At 41.3% G+C, this 27,718-nt stretch overlaps 1 protein-coding gene across 9 annotated transcripts in view; it reads right to left on the bottom strand.

Moving 5' to 3' along the window:
• MTUS2 (microtubule associated scaffold protein 2) overlaps window positions 1-27,718 on the bottom strand; it is a 543,384-nt gene that overhangs the window by 147,812 nt on the left and 367,854 nt on the right. For all 9 annotated transcript variants that reach the window (XM_028497246.2, XM_024125858.3, XM_028497249.2 and 6 more), the window contains one exon: window positions 6,273-6,371. In XM_028497246.2, the coding sequence (XP_028353047.1) occupies window positions 6,273-6,371 (99 nt within the window). The remainder of the gene's footprint in view (window positions 1-6,272; window positions 6,372-27,718) is intronic.

Genomic DNA, 27,718 nt, shown 5'->3' with positions numbered 1-27,718 from the left:
TATCATGGCCTCTCTTATTGCGGAGCACAGGCTCCAGACGCGCAGGCTCAGTAGTTGTGGCTCACGGGCCTAGCTGCTCTGCGGCATGTGGGATCTTCCCAGACCAGGGCTCGAACCCATGCCCCCTGCATTGGCAGGCAGATTCTCAACCACTGTGCCACCAGGGAAGCCCGGGTGTTATTTTTTAAAAAGAAAAGGGAAAGGAAAAGATTAGCAAACATATAGCAGGAGAAACTAGCCAAAATTAAACACAAAAAAAGAAAAAAGACTGAAAGAAATGAACAGAGTATCAGTTTGGACAGGAGTGGGGCAACTACCAGGGGCCTAACATATGCATAATTGGAGTCCCTGGAGATGAGGTTGTTAGGGTGGAAAATTTTTGAAGAAATAATGGGCAAAATTTTTCAAATTTGATGAAAGCTACATACCCACAGATCAAAGAATCTCAAGAAAATTCAAGTACACAAAAAAAATGACACAAAGGTATAGTGTAATCAATTTGCTCCAAACCAGTGATAAAGAGAACATCTTTAAAGCAGTCAAAGAAGAAAAAGACACATAGGCACAGAGAAATAAAGATAAGGATGACAGTCCATTTTAAATTGGGAACCATTCAAACCAAAAGACATCTTTAAATACCTCAAGAAAAAATAATGCCAACTTGAATTCTGAACAAAATAAAAGTATCTCTCAAAAATGAAGGTAAACAAAAACAGGAAGATTTTATCACCAGGAAACCTCCACTATAAGAAATTTTAAAGGAAATCCTTCGGGCAGAAGAAAGATGATACCAGATAGAAATCTGGATCCACACAGGAATGAAGAGCACCAGCAGTGAGAACTAACTGAGTAAATCTAAAAGACTTTTGCTTAAGAAGAAAACTGAGTGCTGATAATCAAAAATAACAATGTAGTGTGGGTTTATACACAGAACATACGTAGAAGGAAAATGTTTGCCAACAGTAGCACAAATGCCAGGAGGAGAGAGATGGCAGCATACTGTTGTAACTCTTCTACTATATGTGAAGTGATATAATACCACTTGAAGCTAGAATGTGTAAAGTTAAACATGTAGACTCTGAACCTTAAAACCACCACTAAAATAACACGACAACAAGATATAGGTAGCTAATACATCAACCAAGGGGGGAATGGAATCATAAAAAATAAGTAATGTAAAAGAAGGCAGTATAATAGGGGGAAAAAAGAACATGTGGGATGAATAGAAAGTAATAGCAAGATGGTAGATTTACTCCCAATCAAACTAATAACATTAAATGTACATCAAAGGTAGAGATTTGAGATTGGATAAAAATGGAAGAGCCAATGACAAACTGCCTATAAAAAACCAACTTAAATATAAAGAGACAAATAGATGACAAGGAGAAGTATGGAAAGAGGTATTCCATGCTGAAATGAATAGAAAGCTGAGTGGCACTATTAATATTGAATAAAGTAGATTTCAGGGAAAAGAATATTACCAGGGATAGAGGGTCATTTCATAATGATAGTGGGAAATTCATCAAAATGATAAACAATCCTAAACATTTATGTACCTAATAACAGAGCTTCAAAATACACAAAGCAAAATGATGATAGAGCTGAAAGGAGAAAGACAAGTCCCCAATTATACTCTGAGATTTCAATAACCTTCTCTCAATTACTGATAGAACAGGAGACAGAAAATCAGTAAGGCTATAGAATACTTGAACAATGCTATCAACAAACTTGACCTATGACACTGTAGAATATTCCACGCAGAAACGGCAGAAAAGGCATTCTTTTTAAGCACATATGAGAGATTCACCAAGACAGCCTTTGGTGTGGGTCATAAGACAAAGTCTCAGTAAATTTGAAAGGATTCAAGTCATCCAAAGTATGTTCTCCAACCACAATGGAATTAAATTAGAAATAAAATCAGAAAGATCTCTGGAAAGTCCCAAATACTTGCAAACTAAAAAAACACATTTCTAAATAATCATGGGGACATAAGAAATCAAAAAGGGAAACTTGAAAATATTATGAACTCAATGAAGATGAAAACCCAACATACCAAAATTTGTAAATTATATAGCTAAAAGCAGTATATAGAGGAAAATTTACTGTACTGAGTGCACATTAGAAAACCAGAAAGACTTCAAATTAATGACATTAACTAATTAAATCCAGTGTAAGCAGAAGAAAAATAATAATGGTCAGAATAGAAATCAATTGTATATCCTTCTGCATAAAGAGAGTCAAGCCATACCTCACACTATATACAAAAATTAAATTAAATGGATCATAGACTTAAATATAAAACCTACAACTATAAATCTTTTTAGAATAAAATGTAGGAGAGAATCTTTGTGACCTTGGGTTATGCAAAGATTTTTTAGATAACACTCACAATATGGTCCATAAAAGAAAAAAAGTATGAATTGGACTGCACGAAAATTAAGAACATCTAATCTTCAAAAGACATTGTTAAGAGAAGCAAAACATGCCACAAATTGTGGAGAAAAAATTGCAAATCACATAGCTGAAAAAACTGTATCCAGAATATATAAAAACTCTCAAAATTCAATAAAAAGAAGACCAAAAAACCCCAAATGATGAAAGATTGGAATATATATTTTATCAAAGAATATACACAGATGTCAAACAAAAAGATGCTCAACATTATAACATCATTAGTTATTAGGGCAATGCAAATTAAAACCACGAGATACCACTGTGTACCTATTATAATGTATACTATTAAAAAAACTGACCATACCAAGGGTTGGCAAGGATGTAGAGAAACTGGATCTCTAAGACACCACCGATGGGAACATAAAATGGTAAAAACCACTTTGGAAAACAGTTTGGAAAACTTTTAAACAGTTTTAAAAAGTTAAACACATAGCTACCATATGACTCAGGCATTCCACTCCTAGCTATTTGCCAAGAGGAATAAAAGCAGAAGGCCATACCAAGACCTGTACAAACGTGCATAGTAGTTTCACTTGTAATAGCCAAATCCTTGGGGAAAAAACTCTGAAGTCTCTCAATAGGTAAATGGATAAACTGTGGTATTTACACAGTGGAATTCTTTTCACCAATAAAAAGGAATGGACTATTGCCACGTGGACAGATCTCAGAAAAGCCATGCTGAGTAAAAGAAGCCAGATAAAAGTAGAGTATATATTATATGATTCCATCTGTATAAACCTTTAGCAAATACAAACTAATCTTTAGGGACAGAGTGGGGATTGCGGTGTGGGTGCAAAGGGCTAGGTGGAGAGGATGACAAAAGGGCACCAGGAAACGCCAGGGGATGGTGGATAGGTTTGCCCTCTTGACTGTGGTGATGGTTTCACATGTGCATACATATGTCGAAACTCACCAAACTGTTCACTTTCAATATGTGTAGTTTAACCTTTATTAATTATACCACAATAAAGATGTTTCAATACAAAATACCACACACTTTTTTTTGTTTCATATTTTCTTGGCATAAATATTTCAGTCCTTTTATTTTCAACCTTTTAGGATTTTTTTTTTTTTTTTTTTGGCCACGTGTCATGAGGGATCTTAGTTCCCCAACCAGGGATTGAACCCGTTGAGGAACTAAGATCCCTGCAATGGAAGTGTGGAGCCCTAACCACTGGACCACTAGGGAATTCCCTAGTATTCTTATATTTTAGGTATGTACTTTGTAAAACAGTCTAAAGCTAGATTTTACATCATACAATGTGCACTTAATAAATACTGTGTGACTGTTCAATAAATGAATCCAGTTTGGTAAAATCTAAATCTGTGACTTAGTCTAAGAGTTTGGTTCATGTACATTCATTATGACATCTTTAAATTCATTTCTTTTTTTAAAAAAATTAATTAATTTATTTATTTTTGGCTGTGTTGCTGCACGCGGGCTTTCTCTAGTTGTGGCGAGCGGCGGCTGCTCTTCGTTGTGGTGTGTGGGCTTCTCATTGCAGTGGCTTCTCTTGCTGCGGAGCATGGGCTCTAGGCACGCAGGCTTCAGTAGTTGTGGACGCGGGCTCAGTAGTTGTGGCACACAAGCTTAGATGTTCTGCGGCATGTGGGATCTTCCCAGACCAGGGCTGGAACCCATGTCCCCTGCACTGGCAGGCGGATCCTTAACCACTGCGCCACCAGGGGAGTCCCTGAATTCATTTCTAATACCTTATTTTATTCTTTCAATTTCTCCCATATCCCTACCTCCTCCCTTCCTTCTTTCCTCTCTCTGTTTTCTTTTCCCTTTCTCCCTCTTTTGCCTTCATTTATATAGATTTAAATTTTTCTTAACCCCTCTTTCCAACTTTTCCCCCTACTTGTTCAGAACTCTATTTTATTGGTAATTCTAAAAATGTTAACATGTATAGTTTAACTTAACCAAGTCTGAAATTACACAATGTAAAACATCTTTACTCTCTTATTGGTGAATAGAATTCCACTGTATAAGTACCACAATTTATCCATTTACTTACAATATAAGGACCTCACTCACAGTGGCTTATTTCCTTGTGTGTGTAGCAGTTTCACATTTTATTCACCAAGTGGACACAAGTACTGTAGCATTTTAAGTTGAATTTTCAGACTGTAGTGGTAGCAGGCATTCCAGCTCCCTGATTGAGGCAGGGCGGATTGAGGTGAGGATTTCCTAAGGGAGGACTGGTTCCCTTCCCACCTTCTCTCAGAGCCAAAGCACAATAGGCCAGACTCCTCCTGCAGGGTGAGCTTTTTTCCCTTCCTAATTTGTCTAGTGAGGGTGTTGCCCTTCAGAAATTCCAGATTTATGAAGGGTTCTCCGATCTCATCTCTCACCCTCTTTAGGCACTGGGCTTGTAATAGGGAAGAACAAATCTGACTCCAAATTAGATCTGTTTCTTTTGCTTTGCTGCCTGTGCTTAGTCATGCTGGCTCTGCACCTTTTGTAAAAGAATGTTGCCTATAGCCTGAAATATACAGGATAGCCTATTTTCAAGGCTCTGACCTTTAAAGAGGTCATTCTTATATAGCCTGAAATATACAGGATAGCCTATTCTCAAGGCTCTGACCTTTAAAGAGGTCATTCTTATAGAGAAAAAAAGTTGCAGAACAGAGAAAAGCATTTGTCTTGTTGGAGGTTTACAGGAACAGCCTACCCTGACCTACATGCACAGCTGCAAGAACAAAGGATTTCAACACCAAGAAGTTTGCAACAACTAACCACGCCCCTCCCTTACCTTGCCTTTAAAAATGCTTTGCTGAAACCCTTTGAGCAGTTCGGGGTTTTGTGGGCACAAGCCACCCATCTCCTTGCATGGCCCTGCAATAAACCTTTCTCTGCTCCAAACTCCGAAATTTCCGTTTGTTTGGCCTCACTATGCATCATACACACGAACTTTCGATTGGTAACAGGTTTTGTCTCCTGACCCTCTCGTGTGTGGCTTTGGATTACTTCCTATACATTTTTAATTTACCAGAAATATTAAAAAGTTCACTATTCTCCAAGCTTTCTGGTTAACAGTGTGGCAACTAAGAGTGCAGTTTTGGGGTTCAGAGTGCCTGCATTCAAATCAATACTCTACTACTTATTTCCTGTGACTCTGGGCCAATTAACAAAAATCTCTGTACCTCAATTTCCTCACATGTAAAGGGAGAGGCAATAATAGTACCTGTCTCCCAGTTATTGTGGGCCTTAAAGAAATGAATATATCTAAAGAGCTTAGGACTGTACATGGTACACAGTAAGAACTCAAACATTAGCTGCTATTACTGCCACTATTTTTGTGCTTAAAGAAAATGTTCTGAGGTTATATTGCACTCTATTCTACAAAGGGGTTGATACCTTACAGTATGAGTTTTCTTAATAAACAATTTTCAACTTTCATGTGACATTACATAGCTTATTCCTATCAGGATGTAAATAAACAAAATAACAAGTATTTGATATCTACCATTTCTCTGTTTTTCTTCTTTTTGGGAAATATTATCTCTTGAAGTTAGATCTCCAAAGTCTATTTTTCAATTATAAATTATTTTATATTCTGTTGGAATAGCAGATACTCCTACACAGAGAAGATTCTACCACTTAAACATAGCATAACATTTTGTGTTTTAAGACAAAATGATGCCAACAGCTGGTTCATTTCAGCTAGAGTCAGAACACATCCATACATGTATGTCAAGCCCTGGAACCATCACGCATACCGCATGGGCTGGCATTGCTCCATTAATGACATTTGAACAAAATAAATTCCAAGTTCAAGTCTCCACAGATAACACAGTTCACATTTCTTAAATACCTGGCGAATGAAGCTTGGTGGCTGAAGCCGATATTCTCTTAGGAGATGAAACTGCAGGTTTATTAGCATCTTGATCTTTTTGTACTTCTTTCTTTGTCCCTATAAATAGTTTAAAAAGAGAAAAAGAAACAAAGAGAGCTCATTACAATTGAAACAAACACAAATTGTTTGTGGAAAGGGAGGCTTAACAAAAGGCACAGAGAACAAAATAATATTTGGGTGATTTGTTGCTATGGTCACCACCCCCTGTGCTTCAGGAATGACACACTTGTTTATAGCAGAGGGAATTTCGTTTTGAGTGGTCAGAGGAATAAGTACACTGCTGTCTCTGATGTGATGAACACCACCCCTATCTCTGGAGGTCACCGCACCCCAAAGGCCCTGACAAACTATCTGGGAATTAAAATTGTGCTGTCCTCAGTCTGCCTGCCTCCTGCCAAAACAAATTTTCATTACACGGAGAAGGAAGCTGTAGCCGAATCTAACTGCTAACGACTCCAGCATCATGAGAGTCGAGCCGCGGGGGACACAGTCTGCCTCTAATTAATTTCCACGCAGCTGGTCCACCGAGGTGACCTGGACAGCCTCTGAGCTCTCTCTCTGCTGCAGCTGAGCCTTTGTAGAACCTGCTGGCAGAGCCGGCTGCAGCAGCACGGGACAGCCTGAGCTCGGGCCATGTCTAAGACCAGGCACTCAGGACACGGCACCGTTTCTCCCTTGTGTGTTGGTCACAGACCCTCCCCTTCATGTCCCCTTCATCAGAAAGTCCAAGAATGATGGATGGAAGATCAGAGGAATAACGCCAACCTGGGTGTACCTAGACCCATCTCCGCCTCAGCACAGTTTATTATGTCGTTTCAGAAATAAACCCTCGTGATGGTGACGGTTCCTTAGAAGCGGAACACAAACTTCCCACTTTGCCCCACGCCCTGCACCCTTACTCCTCTTCCAGAGGTAACCAGCTAGCAATTTGGCGTTTACTCTTCCAGACCTTCTTCTAGGTATTTCTGAGTATATCTACCCAAATACAAATACAGCTATTAATTAGCTAAATGCATCCCATACTGCAATTTCTTTTTACCTAACCACACTTTTGAAGATCTTTTTCATATCAGTGTATTCATAGGTCTTTAAAAAAATGCCACATCATATTAATGGGCAAAGATGTACCATAATTTACCCATCCTCCTGTTGACGAACGTTCAGATTGTTTGCAAGTGTTAGCCATTAAAACAGCTAAATGTGCTATAATAAACATTCTTCTACTTGTTGCTTTGTACGCATGTACCAGAATCTTCACGGGATGAATGCACAGATACGCTTTTGCTGGATTAAGATCCTGCTCGTCTGCAATATTACCAGACACAGCCCAACTGTCCTCCACGAAAAGCTACTGAATTTACACTCCCAACCAAGTGTGTGAGGCCAGTTCTTCCTACACGTCCCATGCCCTACCGACACTGAAGTCTCATCATTTCAATTTTTGCCAGACACTTAGAATCTTTTCAAATCGATCATGTGCATTTCTTTATTTGAAAATTGCCTAATTAAACCCTCTGCCCATTTTTCTTACTGATGTGTAAGAACTCTTCATTTATGCTGCATATTAATCCTTTGCCTGCTATACAAATTGTATTTTCCAGCCTTTCACTTTTTACAACTTATTTAGAGTACCTTTCCTTGTACAGTAGCTTTAAAGTATTTAAATGTTCAAATATGTCAACTTTTCCCTTACAGCTTTAAAAGCACTATTACAGATCATTTATACGTATGTGTGCGTTCAAGTGTGTGTGTGCGTGTGTGTGCGTGTGTGTGTGTGTGTGTGTGTGTGTGTGTGTGTGACTGGGGAGAGATTACTTCCAGGCTTTGGAGAGGGAGGCAGGTATCTGGAGCCAACCCCTCTGTCCCTCTCTCCTTTTCTGGCCTGACTGGGCTACTGCTTCTCCCGACACCATCGGACCTGCCTCACCCCCCTCTATCCTTGTCCACCTGTCTCCTGCGGTTCCTCCCACACACCTGTGAGCACCTCCTCTGTTTTACCGCCTTTGGACAAACTGTTTGAGTCTTGTTGATTTACCTCTTCTAAGGTCTGAGTTCCCTTTTCCATGTCTAGCCACTACTTTTTTTCTTCCTACTCTCAAAAGAGATGCTTCACGGGCTTCCCTGGTGGCGCAGTGGTTGAGAGTCCGCCTGCCGATGCAGGGGACGCGGGTTCGTGCCCCGGTCCGGGAGGATCCCACGTGCCGCGGAGCGGCTGGGCCCGTGAGCCACGGCCGCTGAGCCTGCGCATCCGGAGCCTGTGCTCCGCAACGGGAGAGGCCGCAGCAGTGAGAGAGCGTACCGTAAAAAAAAAAAAAAAAAAAAAAAGGTGCTTCACGCATTTAGTGAACACATGCCAAGCCTTTCCCATCTCAGCAAACGGCTCCATCCTTCACTCTCTGTGCTCAGGCCGAACACACAAGGAGTCACCTTGTTTGGCTCCCAGCCCCCATTCAGTCCATCAGCAAAACTTGCTGGATCTCCCCATCGCCCCTTCCTCCTCCTTCAAGGCCCCCCCCACCCCGGCTCTGCTGCCACCACCCCCGCCCCTCTACTGCATGTGCCCCCAGGGCAGCAGGTGAATTAACTTCAAACCCCAGTTAGAGCAAGTCATTCCCAATCTCAAAACCCTCCACTCACCTCCCAAGACACTCAGAGTGAAATGCACACTCCTTGCCACACTAACAAGGCCCTACAGACCAGAGCTACCCAACAGAAATGCAATGTGAGCCACTTACATAATTTCAAATTTTCTACCAACAACATGTAAAAAGTACAAAGTCCAGTGAGATTAGCTATAATAATATGTTTTATTTAACCCAAGATGCTGAACATCACTTCAGTGTCCAGCACTGGTCATATTTCAAGGGCTCACTGACTGACTGTGGGCCAGTGAACAGCACAGCCCAGAAGCACTGGACCCAGGCTACATCAGACACCTGTGGTAGTTCATTTTATGTGTCAACCTGACGGGGCTACGGTCGCCCAGACATTTGGTCATACCTTATTCTAGATGAGAGTAACATTTGAACTGGTAGACTGGGTAAAGCAGACTGCCCTCCCCAGTGTGACGGGGCCTCATACAATCTGTTGAAGGCCTGAACAGAACAGAAGGTTGGGTAAGAAGGAACTTCAGCTGCCTGACTGGTTGATCTGGAACATCATTCTTCTCCTGCCCTCGGACTGGAACCTACACCACGGGCTCACTGACTGCAGGTCTTGAGACTTCTCAGCCTCCATAATCACGTGAGCCAATTCCTCACAATAAATCTCTTTTTATATATACGTATTCTATATTCTATAATATATATACTATATACTATACTATACTATATATATACTCTATAATTATATATAGACTATATATAAGAGTATATATAAAGTATAGACATAATTACATATTTAAAATATATAATAAATATATTTTTATATATTTTATATATTTTAAAAATAAATAAAAATATATTAAAATCTATATATTTTAAAAATATATTTATATATTTATTATAAATAAAATATATAATATATTAAAATATATTATATAAAGTATATATGTAATAGTATATATACTATTCATTATAAATATAACAGGATATTCTGTATTATAAATGTATTAATACATAAATACATATTATTTTCCTATATAAAATACGTTATGTATGTACGTATGTATCTCCTACTGGTTGTGTGTCTCTGGAGAACCCTAGCTAACACACACACACACACACGCACACACACACACACGCACACACGCACACACTGCAGCCACACTGCCAGCCTTGCTGGCGCTCAGACTTGTACCTCCTCCCATTCTGGTCACGTTAGCTTGAGTTCCTTCTGCATGGAATACGCTTCCCCGAGACCTTAGGCTTGGTTCACTCATCTGCTCATTCAGGTCTCTGCACAGATGGCAATCTTCAGGGAGGCCATGCCTGGCACTCCAGGTAAAACAGCCCTCCTGCCACCTGCCCCTCACCTGCTTCATTCTTCTTCACAGCACTTGTCACCGCCCAAAACATGCACACATCTGTTTGTTTACTGTCCACCTTCCCCACTAGGACATAAACTTCAACCAGAGGACACACCCTGCCCTGGACAGTGTGGCCGTTCAGTCTATGCCCCACTGTCCGCCCATCTCCCACTGGGCTCTTTTCCAGGCAGGTCATGTCCAGGCATTTGGAGGTTACAGAAGGCTGGACCAGCGGGGTCCTGGAAGCGCAGCCCTGACTCGGCTCCACCGAAGCCACACCCACCCTGCAGAGTATCCCACTTATGGCTCATCTCACTCTTCCACTCCCTCCGTCTGCTCAGATTTTAGGGTTCAACAAGCACGGAAAGTCAGCCAGACTCCTAGGAACTCAAAAGGGAAGAGCTGAAGGCCAAAGTGTGTGCTAAACACAACACTTTAAGGGGAAACTAAACGTAGTATTTATTCAGAGTCTCAATAGTTTCCATCCAACCTTCATGGAGTGCTATCTGGAAGCTTCCATCAAAAATGTAAACACTGATAGACTTGACCCAGCAGTTCTGCTTCTACAGATCTCTCTTTGGAATACTTCTACAAGTGTGAAAAGATGTACCTTCAAAGACATTTCATACATTATTCACAACAATAGAGATGTATAAATAACCAAAAATGCACACAGGGGAATGATTAAATAAACTACTGTATAACCATACAATGTAGCACTACACCACCATTAAAAAGAATGAGGTTGTTCTATATTATACTGGCATGGAAAGATGTCCATGAGAAATCAATTAAAAAGCTAGTTGTTGAACAGTATGCACGGTATTATCCCATTTTTATGACAAATGTTACCTGTACTATAGTTGTAAATATATAAAAATAACTGAAAGGCCATTTACTAGTTTTAAAATGTTTTTAATAATGGTTACTTCTGAGAAGTACGATAAAGGGAATTTTACTTTTTATTTTAATATGCTTCTGCATTATCTCCACGTTTAATGATGAGCACACACATTACTTTTATAATAAAAAATAAAAGGCATGAAACCAAAACCAAAATGAAAATAATCTATCACCTCTCTGAAAGGATAAGGAAGGAAACCAGCCTAGTGCAACCAATTCTACAAGAATAACTCTGATCCAAAGTTTCACGACCCTTCCCCCTAGGAACACAGTGCTGCCTGGAGAATTCCTGTGTGGTTCTGGGAGCTATTGATGGCACAGAAAATTAGGGCAGTTCGTCAAGACTTATAGTTGTTTTTGCAGTTTTCTTGCAATCTGGACTCAGCTTAAATGTTTTTTGAGTATACCGTCAGCTTTCATTGTACTCTGGAAGATCCCAGAGTACCTAGCAATGCCAGTTTTGGTCTCACGGTTTTCCTGTTGCCCCTCTGGCCACTCTCCCTTAGTCCTTTCCCTAAGCTTAGTAAAGCCGCCCCAGGATTCTGCCTCGACCTTCTCCAGTCCACTCTTCTGGATGAGCCTGTCTACTCAGCATGCTTATACCACCGAATTATACCCACTGATGACTATAAAAATCTGTTATTTCCAATCCAGATGGGCCCAGACACCTCTCCTGAGATCCAGACCTGTTTTTAGGTGTCAACTAGACATGACCACTTACCTACTGGATGACCAGATCATCACACCCTAAATGGAGCTAATTATCTTCCTCTCCAATCCACTCCTCTTCCAATATTTTCTTTCCTGGTCAACTGTCCCCCTAGTCACTGGAACCAGAAGCTAGTGAGTCCTCCTCCTTATTATCCTCCCAAATCTAATCGGTTACTCAGTCTCTCTAATTCTGCCCCTTTATCCATCCTCATGGTTTCCCTTAGCTAAGACCTCCTCATTTCTTTCTGGGACAACTAGGAAAGTCTCCTAAGTGACTTCTCAGTCTGTGTCTCACATTCTTCATCTTTAGTCAACTCACTCTCCTTTCAGCTGCCAGAATGACCTTTCAAATTACGTGATCTTACTTTTAAAAGCTTTCCAAAGCCTTCCCCGGTCTTCAGCAGGAAGCCCCAATTCTGTGTTGTGGAACAAGCAAGCTCCGGGATCGCACTTCCTCTGCTGCGTGTCCCCTGCTGTGACACCGTGGTCCCCTACGATGCTCTGTGCTCCCACCGTGCTGTCTCGTAGTCTGGAGGGCTCAGTCTCTCCCTCAGCTGCTTGGCCCACCTCATCATCCTCAAATTCAGCTCCTCTCCTCTCTTAAGCCCTCCTGTATGAGTTTCTGGTTTGCCACTGGAACAAATTACCATGATCTCGGTGGTTAAAAACAACACACATTTATTCTCTTACAGTTCTGGGGTGGGGGGTTGTCAGAAGTATGAAATCAGTCTCACTGGGCTACTGTCAATGTGTCAGCAGGGCTGGTTCCTTCTGGAGGTTCTGGTGGAGAATCCGCTTCCTTGCCTTTTTCCGCTTCCAGCCTTCCTTGGCTGTGATCCTTCCTCCACCTTCAAGGCACATCACTCCAGGCTCTGCTTCCATCACTACGTCTCCTTCTCCTCCAACTCCTCCCTCCTTCCTCTTATAAGGACCCTTGTGATTACACTGGGTCTATCTGGATCATTCAGGACACTGGCCCCATCTCAAGAGCCTTAACTTAATCCCATCAGCAAAGTCCCTGTGGCCGTGCAACGTAACATTCATAGGTTCCAGTGACTAGTACATGGATGTATTTGGGGGCCGTTATTCAGCCTATCACACCTTCTCTGTCTACCTAGATGAAAAAATGAAGAAACTCTTTTTGCTCACCAAAAAGGCACTCAGTATTTGGCCTATATTAGCACCCTGAATCCCTGACACTTATTTATGAAGCTTTTCCTAATTTCATCAACTCCTCTTGAATAGCAGTCTTTCCTTAGAGCCCATTCAGCTTTCCCTGTTTTCTTTCACCCAGCGTAGACTGTATGCCTCTAGTGGATGGATGTCTCTTGTCTGGCCTGACCAGCTTCTGTTTACTGAACCCATGCTGACCTTTGGGGAACCAACCCTTCCCTGCTCTTGGTCCATGTGGTTGGGTGGGGCTGACCCGCCTGGATCTGGAGGTGGGCCTGGCCAATCAGAGCTCTGCATCACACCAGTGTGACAGAGCATCTTGGCTTAGGAGTAAAAAGAAGATCCAACCTGGGTAATGAGAACCCTACCTTGAGAATTTTGCTGGAATTACTAGAAAAGAATTCTTTTTCTGATGGATACCTAGGCTGTGGGATGTAAATCTGAACTGCCTTTGACCATCTTTGACCAAAGGGGAGAGCCTTTGTGAACAAGAAGCCAACCGAGGAGAAAGAAGGGCCAAGAGATGGAAAACATTGATGATGACCTTGTTTAAGTGCTGTGTACAGCCTCACCTTACATTAGCATCATCTCCTGAACTTTTCAGTTATATGAGCCAAAATCTCTCTGATCTTTTGCTTTCTTTTTTGCTAAGGCAGTTTGAATTGGGTTTCTGTAACTTGCAACCAAACAAGACCTGAATTACAGGACGCCAGCCAGTGGAAATAGCTCCTTAATAAATACATATACACGCTCATCTCTCATGGGGCTGTATATTGGCCAAAACTACTCCTTGTGTACCTTACCTAGGTTGAGAGTCAGAGCTATATAAACAAATGTGTATATACAAAATCCAGAGCCCTATCATCGAAGCTTTTGGGGTGGAAGGAAGAAGGAGGCAGGTGGGGAAAGAAATGCCAGCCTCACTCTGGTCTCAGAGAAGAAGTCATAGAGTTTCATTTGAAACATGGTCACGGATGGTAGTCACCCATTTCCAGACAATCCCTACACATCCAAATGGCCCTAAAGTGTTTCACCATGAATAGAGCAGCAAAACACCGCCCTAAGGCCTAAGTCGGAAGGTGCTCCCTGGCAAACCGTACAGAGCTCCTTGGAAGAGGGAAGACTAGCGTGCGAGCTCAGCTTCTCACGCGGACAAGGTCTTCCACGGTGAGATCACCGTGACTGCACTGTCTTGTCAGAGGGACTCTGACAAGTGTCTGTGCTTTATTCCAAGACCCACCTTGTGTTTTATTACAACCTGTTCATCACGATGCTTAACGCCAAGCCCACCTGCGTGGGAGCCGTGAGAATGTGACTAAAGCTGCCCAATCAAGAGCGATGGATGAGCGTGAGGCTGTCCTCTTAAAAAAATATGACGACAGGGCTTCCCTGGTGGCGCAGTGGTTGAGGGTCCGCCTGCCGATGCAGGGGACACGGGTTGGTGCCCCGGTTGGGGAAGATCCCAGGTGCCGCGGAGCGGCTGGGCCCGTGAGCCATGGCCGCTGAGCCTGCGCGTCCGGAGCCTGTGCTCCGCAGCGGGAGGGGCCACGACAGTGACAGGCCCGCGTACCGCAAAAAAAAAAAATATGACGACAAATGTCAATGGCTAAGTCAGGATCCTCACTGAGCACATCAAAATGGAAAGAAAAATTCGATTTAAGATAACGGTTAGAAGAATGCTATATACTTTTTTTCATAAAAAGAAATATGCACATCAAAAAAAAAATCAAAGGGAATTTGCAGAGGCTCTTAACCTCACCCACAATAGGCCACAAATCCCTGCAAATCAATCTTGGTAGAAGTAAGAAAAGATAAGAAAAAAAGGATAAAGAAATATGCACAATAACTGACTTTATCCCCCAACCGTCTAACCTTCTCACTCCATCCACCTGTGAAAGCACAGGTAACGGGGCTAATTCTTCCCCCAGCCCTACAGACCCCACCCAGACAACATGAAAAGCCATGTTAGGAAGATGAAGGGGAGCAAGAAGAAAAATGAAAGGTAAACGTGGCAACAATGAGTGTTATGATCATCAGGCAATGGAACTGCAGGAGGTGATTAGGAAAAAATGAATGATGTAATCAGGAAGTAGGGATTCTGATGTCACTTACGAGACAAACAGAATGAGGGGACATTTCAAGGGAAGATTTATAGGGGTTGAATAGGATGAAGAAAGGAAATGTTATCTAGATACGAATACATCAAATAAAAGAGGAACCTGGATGAGGTAGGTATAAATGAGAGAGAGAGTGCGTAAGAGAGGATTCAGGAGGGCTTGCAGGGATAAAAGAAGGAAACAGGTTTTAGCTGCTTCAAAAAAAACCAACAGGAATATCTGATGTTGGTGGAGAATGGAGTTAATGAGGGAACAATCTGAATACATTCGAGAAAATGCTGGATTTAACCTATTTAAGGTTCATTCCACTTCAACTCCATTTATTGCACGCGTGAGGGCAGACCTTGTAGCTGGAAATTTAAAGTAAAATAAAGGAGGTCTCTGTCCTCAAATAGAGACCTACAAAAAAATCAGACTCACAACAGAGACCTAATTATTTCCTGGGATAAGAGCAGGGATGATTTAATTCTGAAGATTGTTATGAAAAGGTAAGGATAAAAGAATGAAGAAGTAAGTGGGTTTGGGGGGAAAATATTATATCTGTTTAAAAGCTTTATAATCCCCCAAGTATATTCTTATTCATTCATTATTAAGCACCAAGTAGGCACCAAGCACTGTCCCAGTGAAAGAGAAGGTGAGAGCTGTCACGGAAGTCATATTTCAAGGAGTGTGTTTATTATCACAAGCATTTATAAATGCCACGCAGCACCCTGCAGTTGCTTTTATGTATATCACCTCACTTAAGCCACTCTCGTCTCTGTTGGTACTATTATTGGTGTTATTACTTTGTAAATGAAGAAACTGAAGGTGTGGAGGTAGTCACATGTCCCCATTTACTAGCAGGTGGCCGAGCAAGATCTAATCTTGTGCCTTCCTGCCCTCATGTCAGCTCGCATTTCACTGCCCCACGAAGGCCTCGGTGAGTCCTGGACGTAATGAGCCCTACTGCCTGCCTGCAGTACGAAACACAATGAACCCAGGTGAGTCTGACTCCATAGGAAGGTGTAAAGGGAAGCAGGAGGGTGTACGGGGGAGAATGCTGGGAGCAGAGAGCGGGGATGGAGCAGGGGAACACAGATGCTGAAGGCCTTCTATTTGGGGCTGCGACCAGGAGACCAGGGAATGCTCAAGCCGTTTGTTTTCTAAAGCTGGAGCCAATAAATCCCAGCATTCTCTCCATCCCTGGCCCCAGCGTTCCTCTCTTTCACTCAGTCTACACTGTGTGCAACTACTTACTCCTTTGGTAAATAACCTCCCTCTTCCCAAGGCCATCCTTAATCTTTCAGAGCAAGCTTCTCAAACGGTCCTCATCCTCCTCATCCAACTTATCTTCAAGTCAGGAGATTTCTTTCAAACTATCCAATACCGCAGCGGAACCTGAAGGCCCCATGCTCGTGTAAAACTCCTTTTCCTTTGAGGTTCCAGACTTCTGGCTGATGTGTTGTAACACTGCTCCCTGCCGTCACCTACATCATAGTTACCGTCCCTCACTTACCCTTGGGCGTGGCCTTCCTCTTACCCCAGGTCCTGCCATCACCCGGGTAAACTTCGATGACCCCTGCATAACCCATCTGACATCCCGGCCTTTCAGGACTTAGACATGTGCTACTCTTGCCAGGCACCTTTAATCAGGACACCTGGGTATCACCCTGGACCGTGTCATTACCTAGAACTTCACCTCTGAAAATCACACACCGCACCTTCTGAGCACAACCTTCTATCCTCCAGCTGTGTTACGGCCACTCCATCAGTTCATGAATCTAGACAACAAACCCCTTTACCCCAAACTGCCAGGCTCCTCCTATCTTTGCCTCCTTTCTTATCCAACCTGAAGTTGCCCCCAGGGTCCTTCACCTCTACTATCCTCTTGTCTACACTCTTGCTCTAATATCACAGAGGCAGCAGAACCACTTGGTCACAACCGTCTGCAGAATCCAACCCTCCCTTAACCCAGCTGTCACCCTCCCCTAGTCCAGCTGAGCACACGACAACACAGATGGAGGCGCCAAGTTTACAGTCGATAGCCGTAACTGCGGCCACAACCCAGTCCAGCAATTCTCCTATTGTTTTCATCTTTTGCATTCTTTTTTTTAACCTATTTTTTAAAAATCATAGTTCTACATCTGTACCTTTTCAAAAGATTATTCCACATGGCAAAACAAAAAATAGCAGTATCTTGTCCCACCCTCCATATGCCCAATTCATAATCATCACGTTCAACTTTTTAAGCTGTTTTTCCTAGTATTTATCTCCATACATGTAAGTAACATGTCTATACTGCTAGTTCTTTTTTAAAAATAAGTTTATTTATTTTATTTATTTATTTTTGGCTGCATTGGGTCTTCTTTGCCGCGTGCGGGCTTTCTCTAGCTGCGGCGAACGGGGGCTACTCTTCGTTGCAGTGCGTGGGTTTCTCGTTGCGGTGGCTTCTCTTGTTGTGGAGCACAGGCTCTAGGCGTGTGGATTTCAGTAGTTGCGGCACACGGGCTCAGTAGTTGTGGCTCGCGGGCTCTAGAGTGCAGGCTTAGTAGTTGTGGCGCACGGGCCCAGTTACTCCACAGCATGTGGGATCTTCCCACACAAGGGATCAAACCTGTGTTCCCTGCATTGGCAGGTGGATTATTAACCAGTGCGCCACCAGGGATGTCCCATATACTGCTAGTTCTTGATACTTACGTTTTAGACATTTTAATAGCTCTCTACTGCAGAAAATGACAAATTTTCTCTCTATAAGCTCTCTATAGGTACTACCTCCCTCTTCGATACAGGTGTACGATAATTTTTGTTTAAGTCAAAATTCATTGTTCATTTTGTTACAATTACATTAATATTATTCACAACTGAGCAATTTCCTTACTTGTATGACTTTTTGTTTTCCCTGGATTTAATAGTTGCCTTGGTTGTTGTTCGTTTAGATTGTTTATATCTATGCATTTTGCTAATTCTCCCCAGAACTCTTTATCAGTCACAACTCTCCTCTCACAATTATGTAAAAGGTTTCATTTTTGTTTCCCTGAAGGCTTCAATTCTCCATTTTCTTCTGGACTCATAACTTCTTACACTGTTGTGCAGCTGTCATCCCAGAATCTCCCTTCGTCATCATTCCGTGAAATACCTTTGTCTCTTTCCCATACTGGATCCCTTTTCTCTGGACCTCTCACGTATTCCTTTTTCTTGGTCTGCTTCCTTATTTTGGTAGAGTACTTTTTTTTCTGAGTTTCCAGAGAAATGTACATGAGAAATAAATTATTTGACATCTTCCATGGCTGAAAATTTCTTCTTACAGTTGACTGTTTGCCTTCATACAGAATTCCGACGTGGCAATCATTTCCCCCAGAACTGTGAAGGCATTTCTCTTTTAGCTTCCAGGTTTGCTACTGAAAAGTCTGATGCCACTCTAAATTTTAACCTTTTGTATGTGATCTGTTTACTCTCTTGGTACCTCTTTTTTCCCCCAGTGTTGTGAAATTTCGCGGTGTGCCTTGTGTGGGTCTTTTTTCATTCATTATGCTGGGCATTTGGCAGGCTCTTCTAGTCCTACAGTTCTGGGAAATTTTCTTGAAAGGTGGCTTTGATAATTTCCTCCCCTCTGATTTCTCTGTTTTGTTTTTATGGAACTCCTATTATTTGTGCGTGTATATTTATATATACAACCTATATATAAATATCTCTTTTTGGATCTCTCCTGGTGCACATGACACTCAGTACTCCCAACACTGAACTCTCTGTCACCTAACAAAACTTCCTCTCAGTCCTATTTTCTCTGTCTCGGTAGATGTGTCTTTTGCCTGAGCCCGTAAGCTTGATCGCATCCTTATCTCCTCCCTCATTCTTACTTCTTATATGCAATAAAATGCCAAATCCTATGAAACATACATCTTGTATCTCTCTTAAATTTAGTCCACCTCTTTTTTTCGTAGTCGCTGCAACTCCTTAATTCAGATCACTGTCACTTCTCTTGCAGAACTGCGCACCACCTCCTACCTTCTCTTCTCTCCAGTGAACTCTGCTCCAACTCATCCTCCAGACCTCAACCTAGAGGTCTCTGGATGCTGCTAATATGCTCTGTGGCAACAACCTTATTGCACTATAGGTTGAAAGCCCTTTACCTGTCCATGTTCCCCATTAGACAATGCATCACATGAAAATCGCCCACTCAGTAAATATTTGTAAATAAATAGAGTTGGTTATCATTACTAACTAATCATGTTCTTCCTCTGTGGAAAATGAAGTCAACCTTGAGATTAGGTAAATTCCTGACATTTTGAAACCTCTTCTTATTTTCTTTCTCTTTTTCAATTCTTCTGCAGTACCTCTCTCTCCCCACCTAATAAACAGGCACATCCTAAGTGAGTAATGAGAAATCACCTTACACACTCTTTGAAGAAAAAGTAAGTAAAGCTCCGCATATGATGGATCTGTGAGAGGAAAATAATCCAGTTCTGGGGAATCAAGACACTGCGTCATCTATTAGGCACTGAGAAAATGTGAATAAGTAAGTCGTGGTGCAAAAAGTACTTTGTATTTTTGAAACTACCCAAATAGATACCGGGGCTTTATTCACTGTGGCAGGTTTAGTTAGGTAAGAGCCCACATGAAAGAAATGGTCTGGGATTATCTGTCTCATTCCATCCAATAATTTACTTTCACCATTAATCCAAGAACACAATAAAATTGTGCTTTTCACAGCTAACATTTTCCCCATATAAATACGGTCTACTTAGTATTAAATAAGTGCCCACACGTTAGTTCCCTGTAGTTTTATTCCAAAGGCTGCATCATCCCTTTCTTATTTTCTGAACTATTCATTCCCTGAAAAATCCAAAGCATTCCCTTATTCATTCGTTCATCATGTATTTATTGGGTGGGTCCACCGTACTTGATGGGGTATTAGCTGTTGGAGAGTCCAAGGTGAAAGACAAAATCCTTATGTCCAGAAATTCACCAACTAGTGGGACATGTAAGTAAGTAGTGACAAGATAATGCATCAGGTGCCAGCCCAGAGGTCTGGATAAAGATTTCTCAGGGAGCTCAGAGGAAGGGTCAGGTAGGGTTTCACCGAAGAATGTTATGTTTGAGCTGACGTGTGAACTACGCAGGACAATCACCACGAAGGACAGGACACACAGGCATGGGATCATGTGCAAAGGTACAGCACGTTCAGGGGCAGCGGGGTGGGGTAGGAGACGTGAGGGGTTGCTCGAGTCCCACCTTCCTGGTCTCTAGCCCTCTACGATCTCCAACTGCACCAGGCAAATATTAAAAATGCTTAGCATAATGCCAGGCACTTATTAAGCATGCAAACATGGTACTTATTAACAATATTAACTTAATTATTATAAATATTTGTTTAGAACCTATGGATTATAAGTGCAGTGCTAGTGTATTAAGTCATTACTGAATCAGGTTGACAAGAATTACACATTCTTCTTTTTCCAATAAGGAATCGAAGGTTAGAGAAGTCAAGTAACTGAATTAAAGTCACCCAGCCATTGGTGGGTCTAACTTCAAAGCTCATTCCCTGTTTCCTCTGCCATCCAAAGTCTATGTGGTAGAAACTCTCAGTTAACAGTGGCTTACTAATAAAGTTATTCCACTCATTGGAACAAAAATCATGTGGAGACAGAAATATGTCCAAGGTGTCTTTGTTTTTTTAAACCTAAAAAGATGTAGCCAATGAATAAGAAAAGGGTCCTGTAACCTTGTTGTTATATTTTCCCAGGTCATGGGCACAGAAGCACCGCATGCTGGCAGCCCAAGCAGGTGGGTTCTCTGCTGGGTGATGTTGGTCACAGCAGCTGTGTGAAGGGGCCCATCACTGTCACGGCTACAAAAAGGGCACCGGCCCCGGGTGCAAGTACGGGCTTTGCAGCTGGATGCCGGGGCTTACACCCAACCCGTAAATCTCCTCGTTTTGTTATCCTGGGAAAACTACTTGATCTCTCTAATCCACAAAATAGTCTTAAGAATAGTACCTACCCATCATAAGGTTTTTAAGTAAGGATGAAATGAAATGGTGGGTATAACTAAGCATACAGTAAGTACTCAATAAACGCTAGCTATTATTTTAGTTGCTCATCAATGAACCATCACACCTGTTTGGCCGGTTTAATATTTATCCCATTGTCCCAGCTCGGATATACAGCATGGTACTGTCACATTACTTAAAGCTGCATATACTTAATGAGTGAGGCATTCGGCTTTCATTCATTCCCCATCTACCTGCCATGTGGACTGTTCAACAATCAGAGCTACTTCTAGGCTGGGGGACTCTGTATTTCAGGGTCCTGTGTCTGGTGGTCGTGTGCAGGCTTCTCATTTTCAGCATGAGCTTTAGACTCCTATCAGTGAGGCTGCTTTGGGGCCCAAAGCAGTTCTCAACACAAATATGCTGATTGATGGGTTAAAGATGGACAATACGAAGACTCCGTAATGTCCAAGAAATGTGTTATTCTTTGCCACTTATCTTAGAAAAGGGATGGCTGGCATTTGTCTCTTTCTTATTATATTTGCATTTATTCTAGCTCCCCCCATCCCTGCCCGAAGACAGTAATTAGTGTTTGGTATTTCATCAGTGTAAGGTAGCTAGTAAAACATATAAACCTGGAACGAACTGGAAAGTTTTAAACACTGACATGTAATTAAAAGTTCCATGATCATCAGGCTAAGAGATGGGGCTACATCATGGTAGCACTTTGCATAACAATGCATTTATAGTACAGGAGGCAGAGTTCTGAAGCATATAAATGTCAGAAATCACAATGGAAAACCGGCTCTCCAGGACCATTTGCATTAATTACTTCTGGACCAGCTCCCATAGCTCTTCAAGGCTGACAAGCAGAGTGGACAAAATACCAGGTGTGTAACCTTTGAGGTGCAATACGTGCATATACTCTTAAGTGAGAGCTAGGGTTTTGTGCCTTACTTTGGAGGGGCCACCACACAATAAAAGGTTTCACACCAGCCTGCAGGGGGCTTAATAGCAAGGAGAGTCATGGCATTTTATAAATTCTCTCTGGTACACTGAGCATGTCCCCCAGTGCTTCCCAAATTATCCAAAATATTATCTGTGCCGTTGTTTCCGTGAAAGAATTTGAAAGGCATAGCAGAGAAAGGGAAAAGTATCCTGTCCCTTACTTGGATCATCTTGTGGCATTTCAATGATAATTGTTAAATAGCCCTCTAGGCCACTAAACTGGCAAGAGAGGATGAGGGTATCAGAGCTTTAAACTCAAGTGTCCACACACACACACACACAAAAATCAAACTGTCCCAATGAACTGCTTAAAGGGCAATGTTTGTGTAATGATTAAGGCCAGGATGGACTCACCAGGAAAATCAGAGACTGATGAAGCAGCTGTAAATTTTCTGTACGTTTTTTTCACGCTGTCTGTCTTTTTACCACTTCACAGCTTGCAAGTTTCTCCATAAAAGGGACGGGAGGGGAAAGGAGGGTGTTTATTTTAAAATTAATAAGGAGTCTAGTTTTTAGCAGCCCTAGCCCAAGATTTTAAGGGGAGGGAAGCTTGGGAACCTCTAAGATTTACAAAGAGGGAATCCATGTGTTCACCGGCACGAAATGCTGTTCCCCACCATTGCTGCCTGGCAACTTCGACTGACCCGTTAGGTCTCTGCCTGCGTGCTTTTTGCGCACTACAGTAGGTCTGTATGATACGCCTCCACGGTGCACTCAGCATAACTGTAGTTAAATAATTACGTGTGTAAGTACAAGTTTTATGTTCCTCCCTCCTGTTACACCATGGGCTCTGTAGCAACAGAGACTGTTTCTGTCTCATCCGTCATGTTTTCCCCAAGCATCCAGCACGGAGCTCAACTCAAAGAAGGCGCCCTGTAACATCCGAGGAATGAACGGATGGCCGTCACTCGCCGGGGTGACTGAGCTGGACCCTGGGGTCACAGCGTGTGACTCACAGCGCCTCCTGGCCACCACGAGGAACCTCCCCACTGCTGGCCAGAAGGAACAGCAAACAGGCCTTCCAGCACACCCACGAATGCCACCCTCTGAACGATGAAATGGACAGTCACTCCATCCATCATCCCGCCATGTTTTCCTGTCTCTATGACCTCATGCAAAGGAATGGGTCTCAAATGTATCGATTTTTCTCCCACAAAAGTTCTTTCTAACACTTCTACTCTCCTCTAATCTCCTCTATCCCCAACCCATTGCAGGTTCCCCTGTTGGCTTCACAATGACAGATGAGCTAAAGTTGGGCTAGCCATGGGGACCCAGCCTCAGGGAGAACACAGCCAACACCAAGTGATAACACCATCTGCACTGAAAAGCCCAGCACAGCCTAATTGCTTTGAACTTGCCTCCTTCAGGTCCCAATCCTGGGTCAACGTGGGCTTCCACATTGTGAGGTGCCATGATTCCCTCACTGTCAGAAAAATGATAGGCTCTTAGAGCTGTTTATGTTAAAAGAGCATCTGCTATGGTAAGGAGGACCTCCCAAACCATCCAGACCCAAGATTCCAGTGGCAAAGTGATCCCTTTACCTGTTCTATCCTTTCCTAGAGCAGAATATTTTATTTCAGCAAGCTCCTACTCAATCTCTTCATTGAAGATGTGCCCAGAGAGGGGAGATGATGCTTGGCCAAACTGAAGAGAGGCAGGGGAGAACGTGCTAGAGCAGCTGTTTCCGGAAGCCTGCACCTCAAAGTGCTCGATGAACACATTCTGATGGTGTCGACAAGCTATTTGTCTTTTTAAATTATGCCCAGAAATACCTAAACTTGTGGAATTTAATGCAGAAATAATAATCCCCCGTTCAAGAAGTAAAATTAAGTTTTATGATACAAGTGGAGTTTCTGTAGCCCATAAAATAACAGCCTCATTATTTCCAGAGAATATTTTCCTTAGGGAGAGACGAACCCAAACAATAAGACATCAGCTGTTCTTCTATATAACCATGGGAAATCCTTCTACAGCTTAGTCTGAATAAAGGAATTTTATTTTCTGTTATACATCATGTCAACATGACAGTATCAGAAGGTGTATTGACCTAGAAGTAGTCTATCACCAGATCAATACTTCAACTGAAAATATTTTCCCTTTTGCTACAACAACTGAAAACCAGTTAGAAACGTCAATCGGTAAAGCCTGATTATTTGTGTAAAATTATATGGATCAAAACCCTGGTGAAATTTTGTATTTGACATACGAACAACAGAACAACTTTTCATGACAATTCTGAGAAAAAGAGTCACCGAAAGACCAAGGTTACGTTTCTAGAATTCTTCCCTTTACACAGCCACAGAAAGGATGTCCGGTACTTTTTTTAAAACCATTAGCACTAAATCCACAGCAGTTTCCTCTGTCGTCACACTGACGTCAAGAAGGCAATGAAAAAATAAATAAATAAATAAAGGGAATTCCCTGGCGGTCCAGTAGTTAGGACTCTGCGCTTCCACTGCAGGGGGCACAGGTTCAATCCCTGGTCGGGGAACTAAAATCCCACAAGCCGAGGGGTGTGGCCAAATAAATAAATAAATAAGTAAGAAGGCAACGATCATTATTAACTTACAGGAAGATGATATTATAGGAGTGGATCATGCTTAGCACAGTGCATTAGTTCTCAACCTGTGTCTGGCAACCTGGGGAAAGAGGGGCATGGACAGAATACAGAATTATTATAGGGGTTCTGGGCGCTGTATGTGCAGTAACTAGCATTGTCCCAGAGAGAAGATTCAACCTCTAAGCTGCATTTTTCAATGATAGTTATTTCAATAAAATGTAATTAACTGGCCTCCATCTGTGTAAGAATCCGTAAGCAGCACAGCACAAAGGTTAGGTATATATACCTTTTAAAGTCAGACAGATCTAGGTTGATTTACGTTCTGCTGCATAGAAGCTGTATGACCCTGGGTGGAAGGGGGGGTTTACTTAATTTCTCTAAACCCCAGTTTCCTCTAGAGCTAAATTAGGTAGAATATAGAAATCCCCAAGCATACTGCATGGTACATAGAGAATGCTCAGTAAATATATCTTTGAAAAGACGAAAAGAAAAAAGGAAAAGACCTGAACAAAATAGTTTTGTTATTTATATTCCTGATATCTAAAAACATTTAAGCATCCTTCCAATTATCTAACGTAGAATATTACACTTAAGACAAATTAATATTGACTTGTTTGCCATCATAAACTGAACTAAGACAACTCTTACTTTAGAGGGACAGCCGAAAACACAGGCCAATCATTTCCTTCTAAGGGTGCTCTAAACTCTCGATCATAGAGTTAAATTTCATAAAGGAGGTACTCCTAGATTATACTACTTTAGCTCCAGTAAAATATCTCTCCGAACAACTCATTTAATATTGTTTCCTTGATTTAGTTGATTTATGGCTATATGAAATAGCTACAGTCAAAATATGTCTGCGTTATTTGTAAAGCCATATTTCAATGTGACTCCATATTTCTGCTTTTAGGAATCCATCATAAAAACACACTGCATTGCTCAAGCCCTGCCCGTTCCCAAGAAGGGCTTGTTTTCATGACCGGCCTTTGGCCAGCTCCTGGGAGCTGAGCTTTTGGCATGTTCCGACTGAGGAAAGTGTTCTGCCTACCTGAGGTCTTGGGTCACATGGTACCAGTTTGCCTAGACAGTCCAGCAGGTGCTATATGCCAATGTAACTGACCCATAATAAAAACCCTGGACAACCAGACTCAGGTGATGTGCTGTTGCGTATTGTTGCTGAAGGAATTAAGCACACCTGTGTGACTCCACTGGGAGGGGACCCTTGGGAGCTGGTGTCTGGTTCTCTCTGAACTTCACCCCATGAGCTTTCTTCCTTTGACTTTTTACTCTGGATTCTTCCACTTTCACAAATTGTAATGATGAATATAACAACTTCTGAGTCCTGTGAGTACTTCTAGGGAAATCATCAAGCCTGAGGGTAGTCTGGACAACCCCAGCAAAATATGTTTTTGCAAATAAGCTTATTGCAATTCCTTGTTTTGTGGTAATGAAACATTGAAAACAACCTAAATGCTGAACAAGGGATAAACAGTCCTACAAATTGGGGTAAATCAATATGAAGTTATTACGACAGGACTAAAAGTTAAATTTTCACGTTTATCATGACATTGGAAAATGCTTAGGATATAATGTTAAGTGAAAAAGCAAGATACAGAAGCATCTATAAAGCATCAAGAGTGAAAGGAAATATGCCAATATATATTATTAGTAGCTATTCATGGACTGAGATTATGAGATATTTTATTGTTTCTTTTTTTTCTATATTCTTCATGCATTTTTCTGGGAGCAACTTATTATCCTATTTTTTACTGAGTTGTTTTTATGTATTTCATTGTAAAAACTGAAACATTTGGAAAAATTCTAACTACAGAAAGAACACAAAACATAAAAATGAAAGTTCTTTTTCCTAATCACAATTTTTCTCCAATTGGACACCACACTGATAATAGCTATTAACTATTTAAATGATACTTTCCACCTTTTTTCTATAAATATACAAAAAGGTATACATTAAAAAAAGATTTATTTTCATTTCGGGTTTTGAAAAAATCGGATCATGTTCTACAGCTTTTCTTGCTTTAACAATATATTATGGACAGTTTCTGAATAATTCATATCGATCTAGCTCAATCTTTTCAATAACTAAATAAGAGTCTATTGAATGGATATATACTGTAACCTATTTAAATATTTCCATACTGATGGCTATTTAGATTGTTTCTGATTGTTTAGTATTATAATCAGTGTTGCAAAGAATGTTCCTATACATAGATCATTGCTGCTTGAGCAAGTATTTTTGTAAAAGAGAGTCCCAGATGTAGAAATACTGGATTACACGTTAGTTAAATTTTCATAGACATTAACAAACTGCCCTCCAAAAGACTGTACCAATTTACATTCCCACTAATGCTACAAGAGTGTTTTTTTGCCACGTTCTTACCAACACCGGCTGTAATAAACCTTTTTATTTTTTCTAATCCAATATGAAAAAGATGGCATCGTATTAAGAAAAACTGAACGTATTTAGTCATTAGTGAATTCGAACATCTTTTCATATGTTTATGGCCATTGACCTCTTTGTACTTCTATTGTATAAGTCACCCGTTCATATATTTTACCTATTTTTCAAATGAAATTGTACTTTTTCTATTGATTTTCATAATAACAGTTTGTTGAAGCATTTTCATTCAGTTTATCATCCTTCTTACCTCTAGGATGTCCTTTCTTGCAGACAATTTAAATTTTGTAGGTAGTTAAATCTATCATTTTTTAAAGGTTTCCACGTTTCACATCATGTTTAGAAAGGCCTTCCCTATTCCAAAATTTTAAAATATTATCTAATTATTTTCCTATCAGAAAAGATATGTTTAAACTATACAATTAAAATTATTGTCCATTATGTTGTTCAACATAATTTTTTTTAATTCACAGAGTTAAAATTTTACACATTTGTGCAAAAAAATAAGTTTCTCTCTTCTGATAAAGTGGCACACACTTTTTTTTTTTTTTCCCCTGATTGTGTTTCTTCTTTTGCCC

This window comes from Physeter macrocephalus, chromosome 13 (genome assembly GCF_002837175.3).
Source record: "Physeter macrocephalus isolate SW-GA chromosome 13, ASM283717v5, whole genome shotgun sequence".
Taxonomy (NCBI): Eukaryota; Metazoa; Chordata; class Mammalia; order Artiodactyla; family Physeteridae; genus Physeter; species Physeter macrocephalus.
Note: the sequence above shows the minus strand (reverse complement) of the source record. Positions and strands in the feature narration are given on the sequence as shown.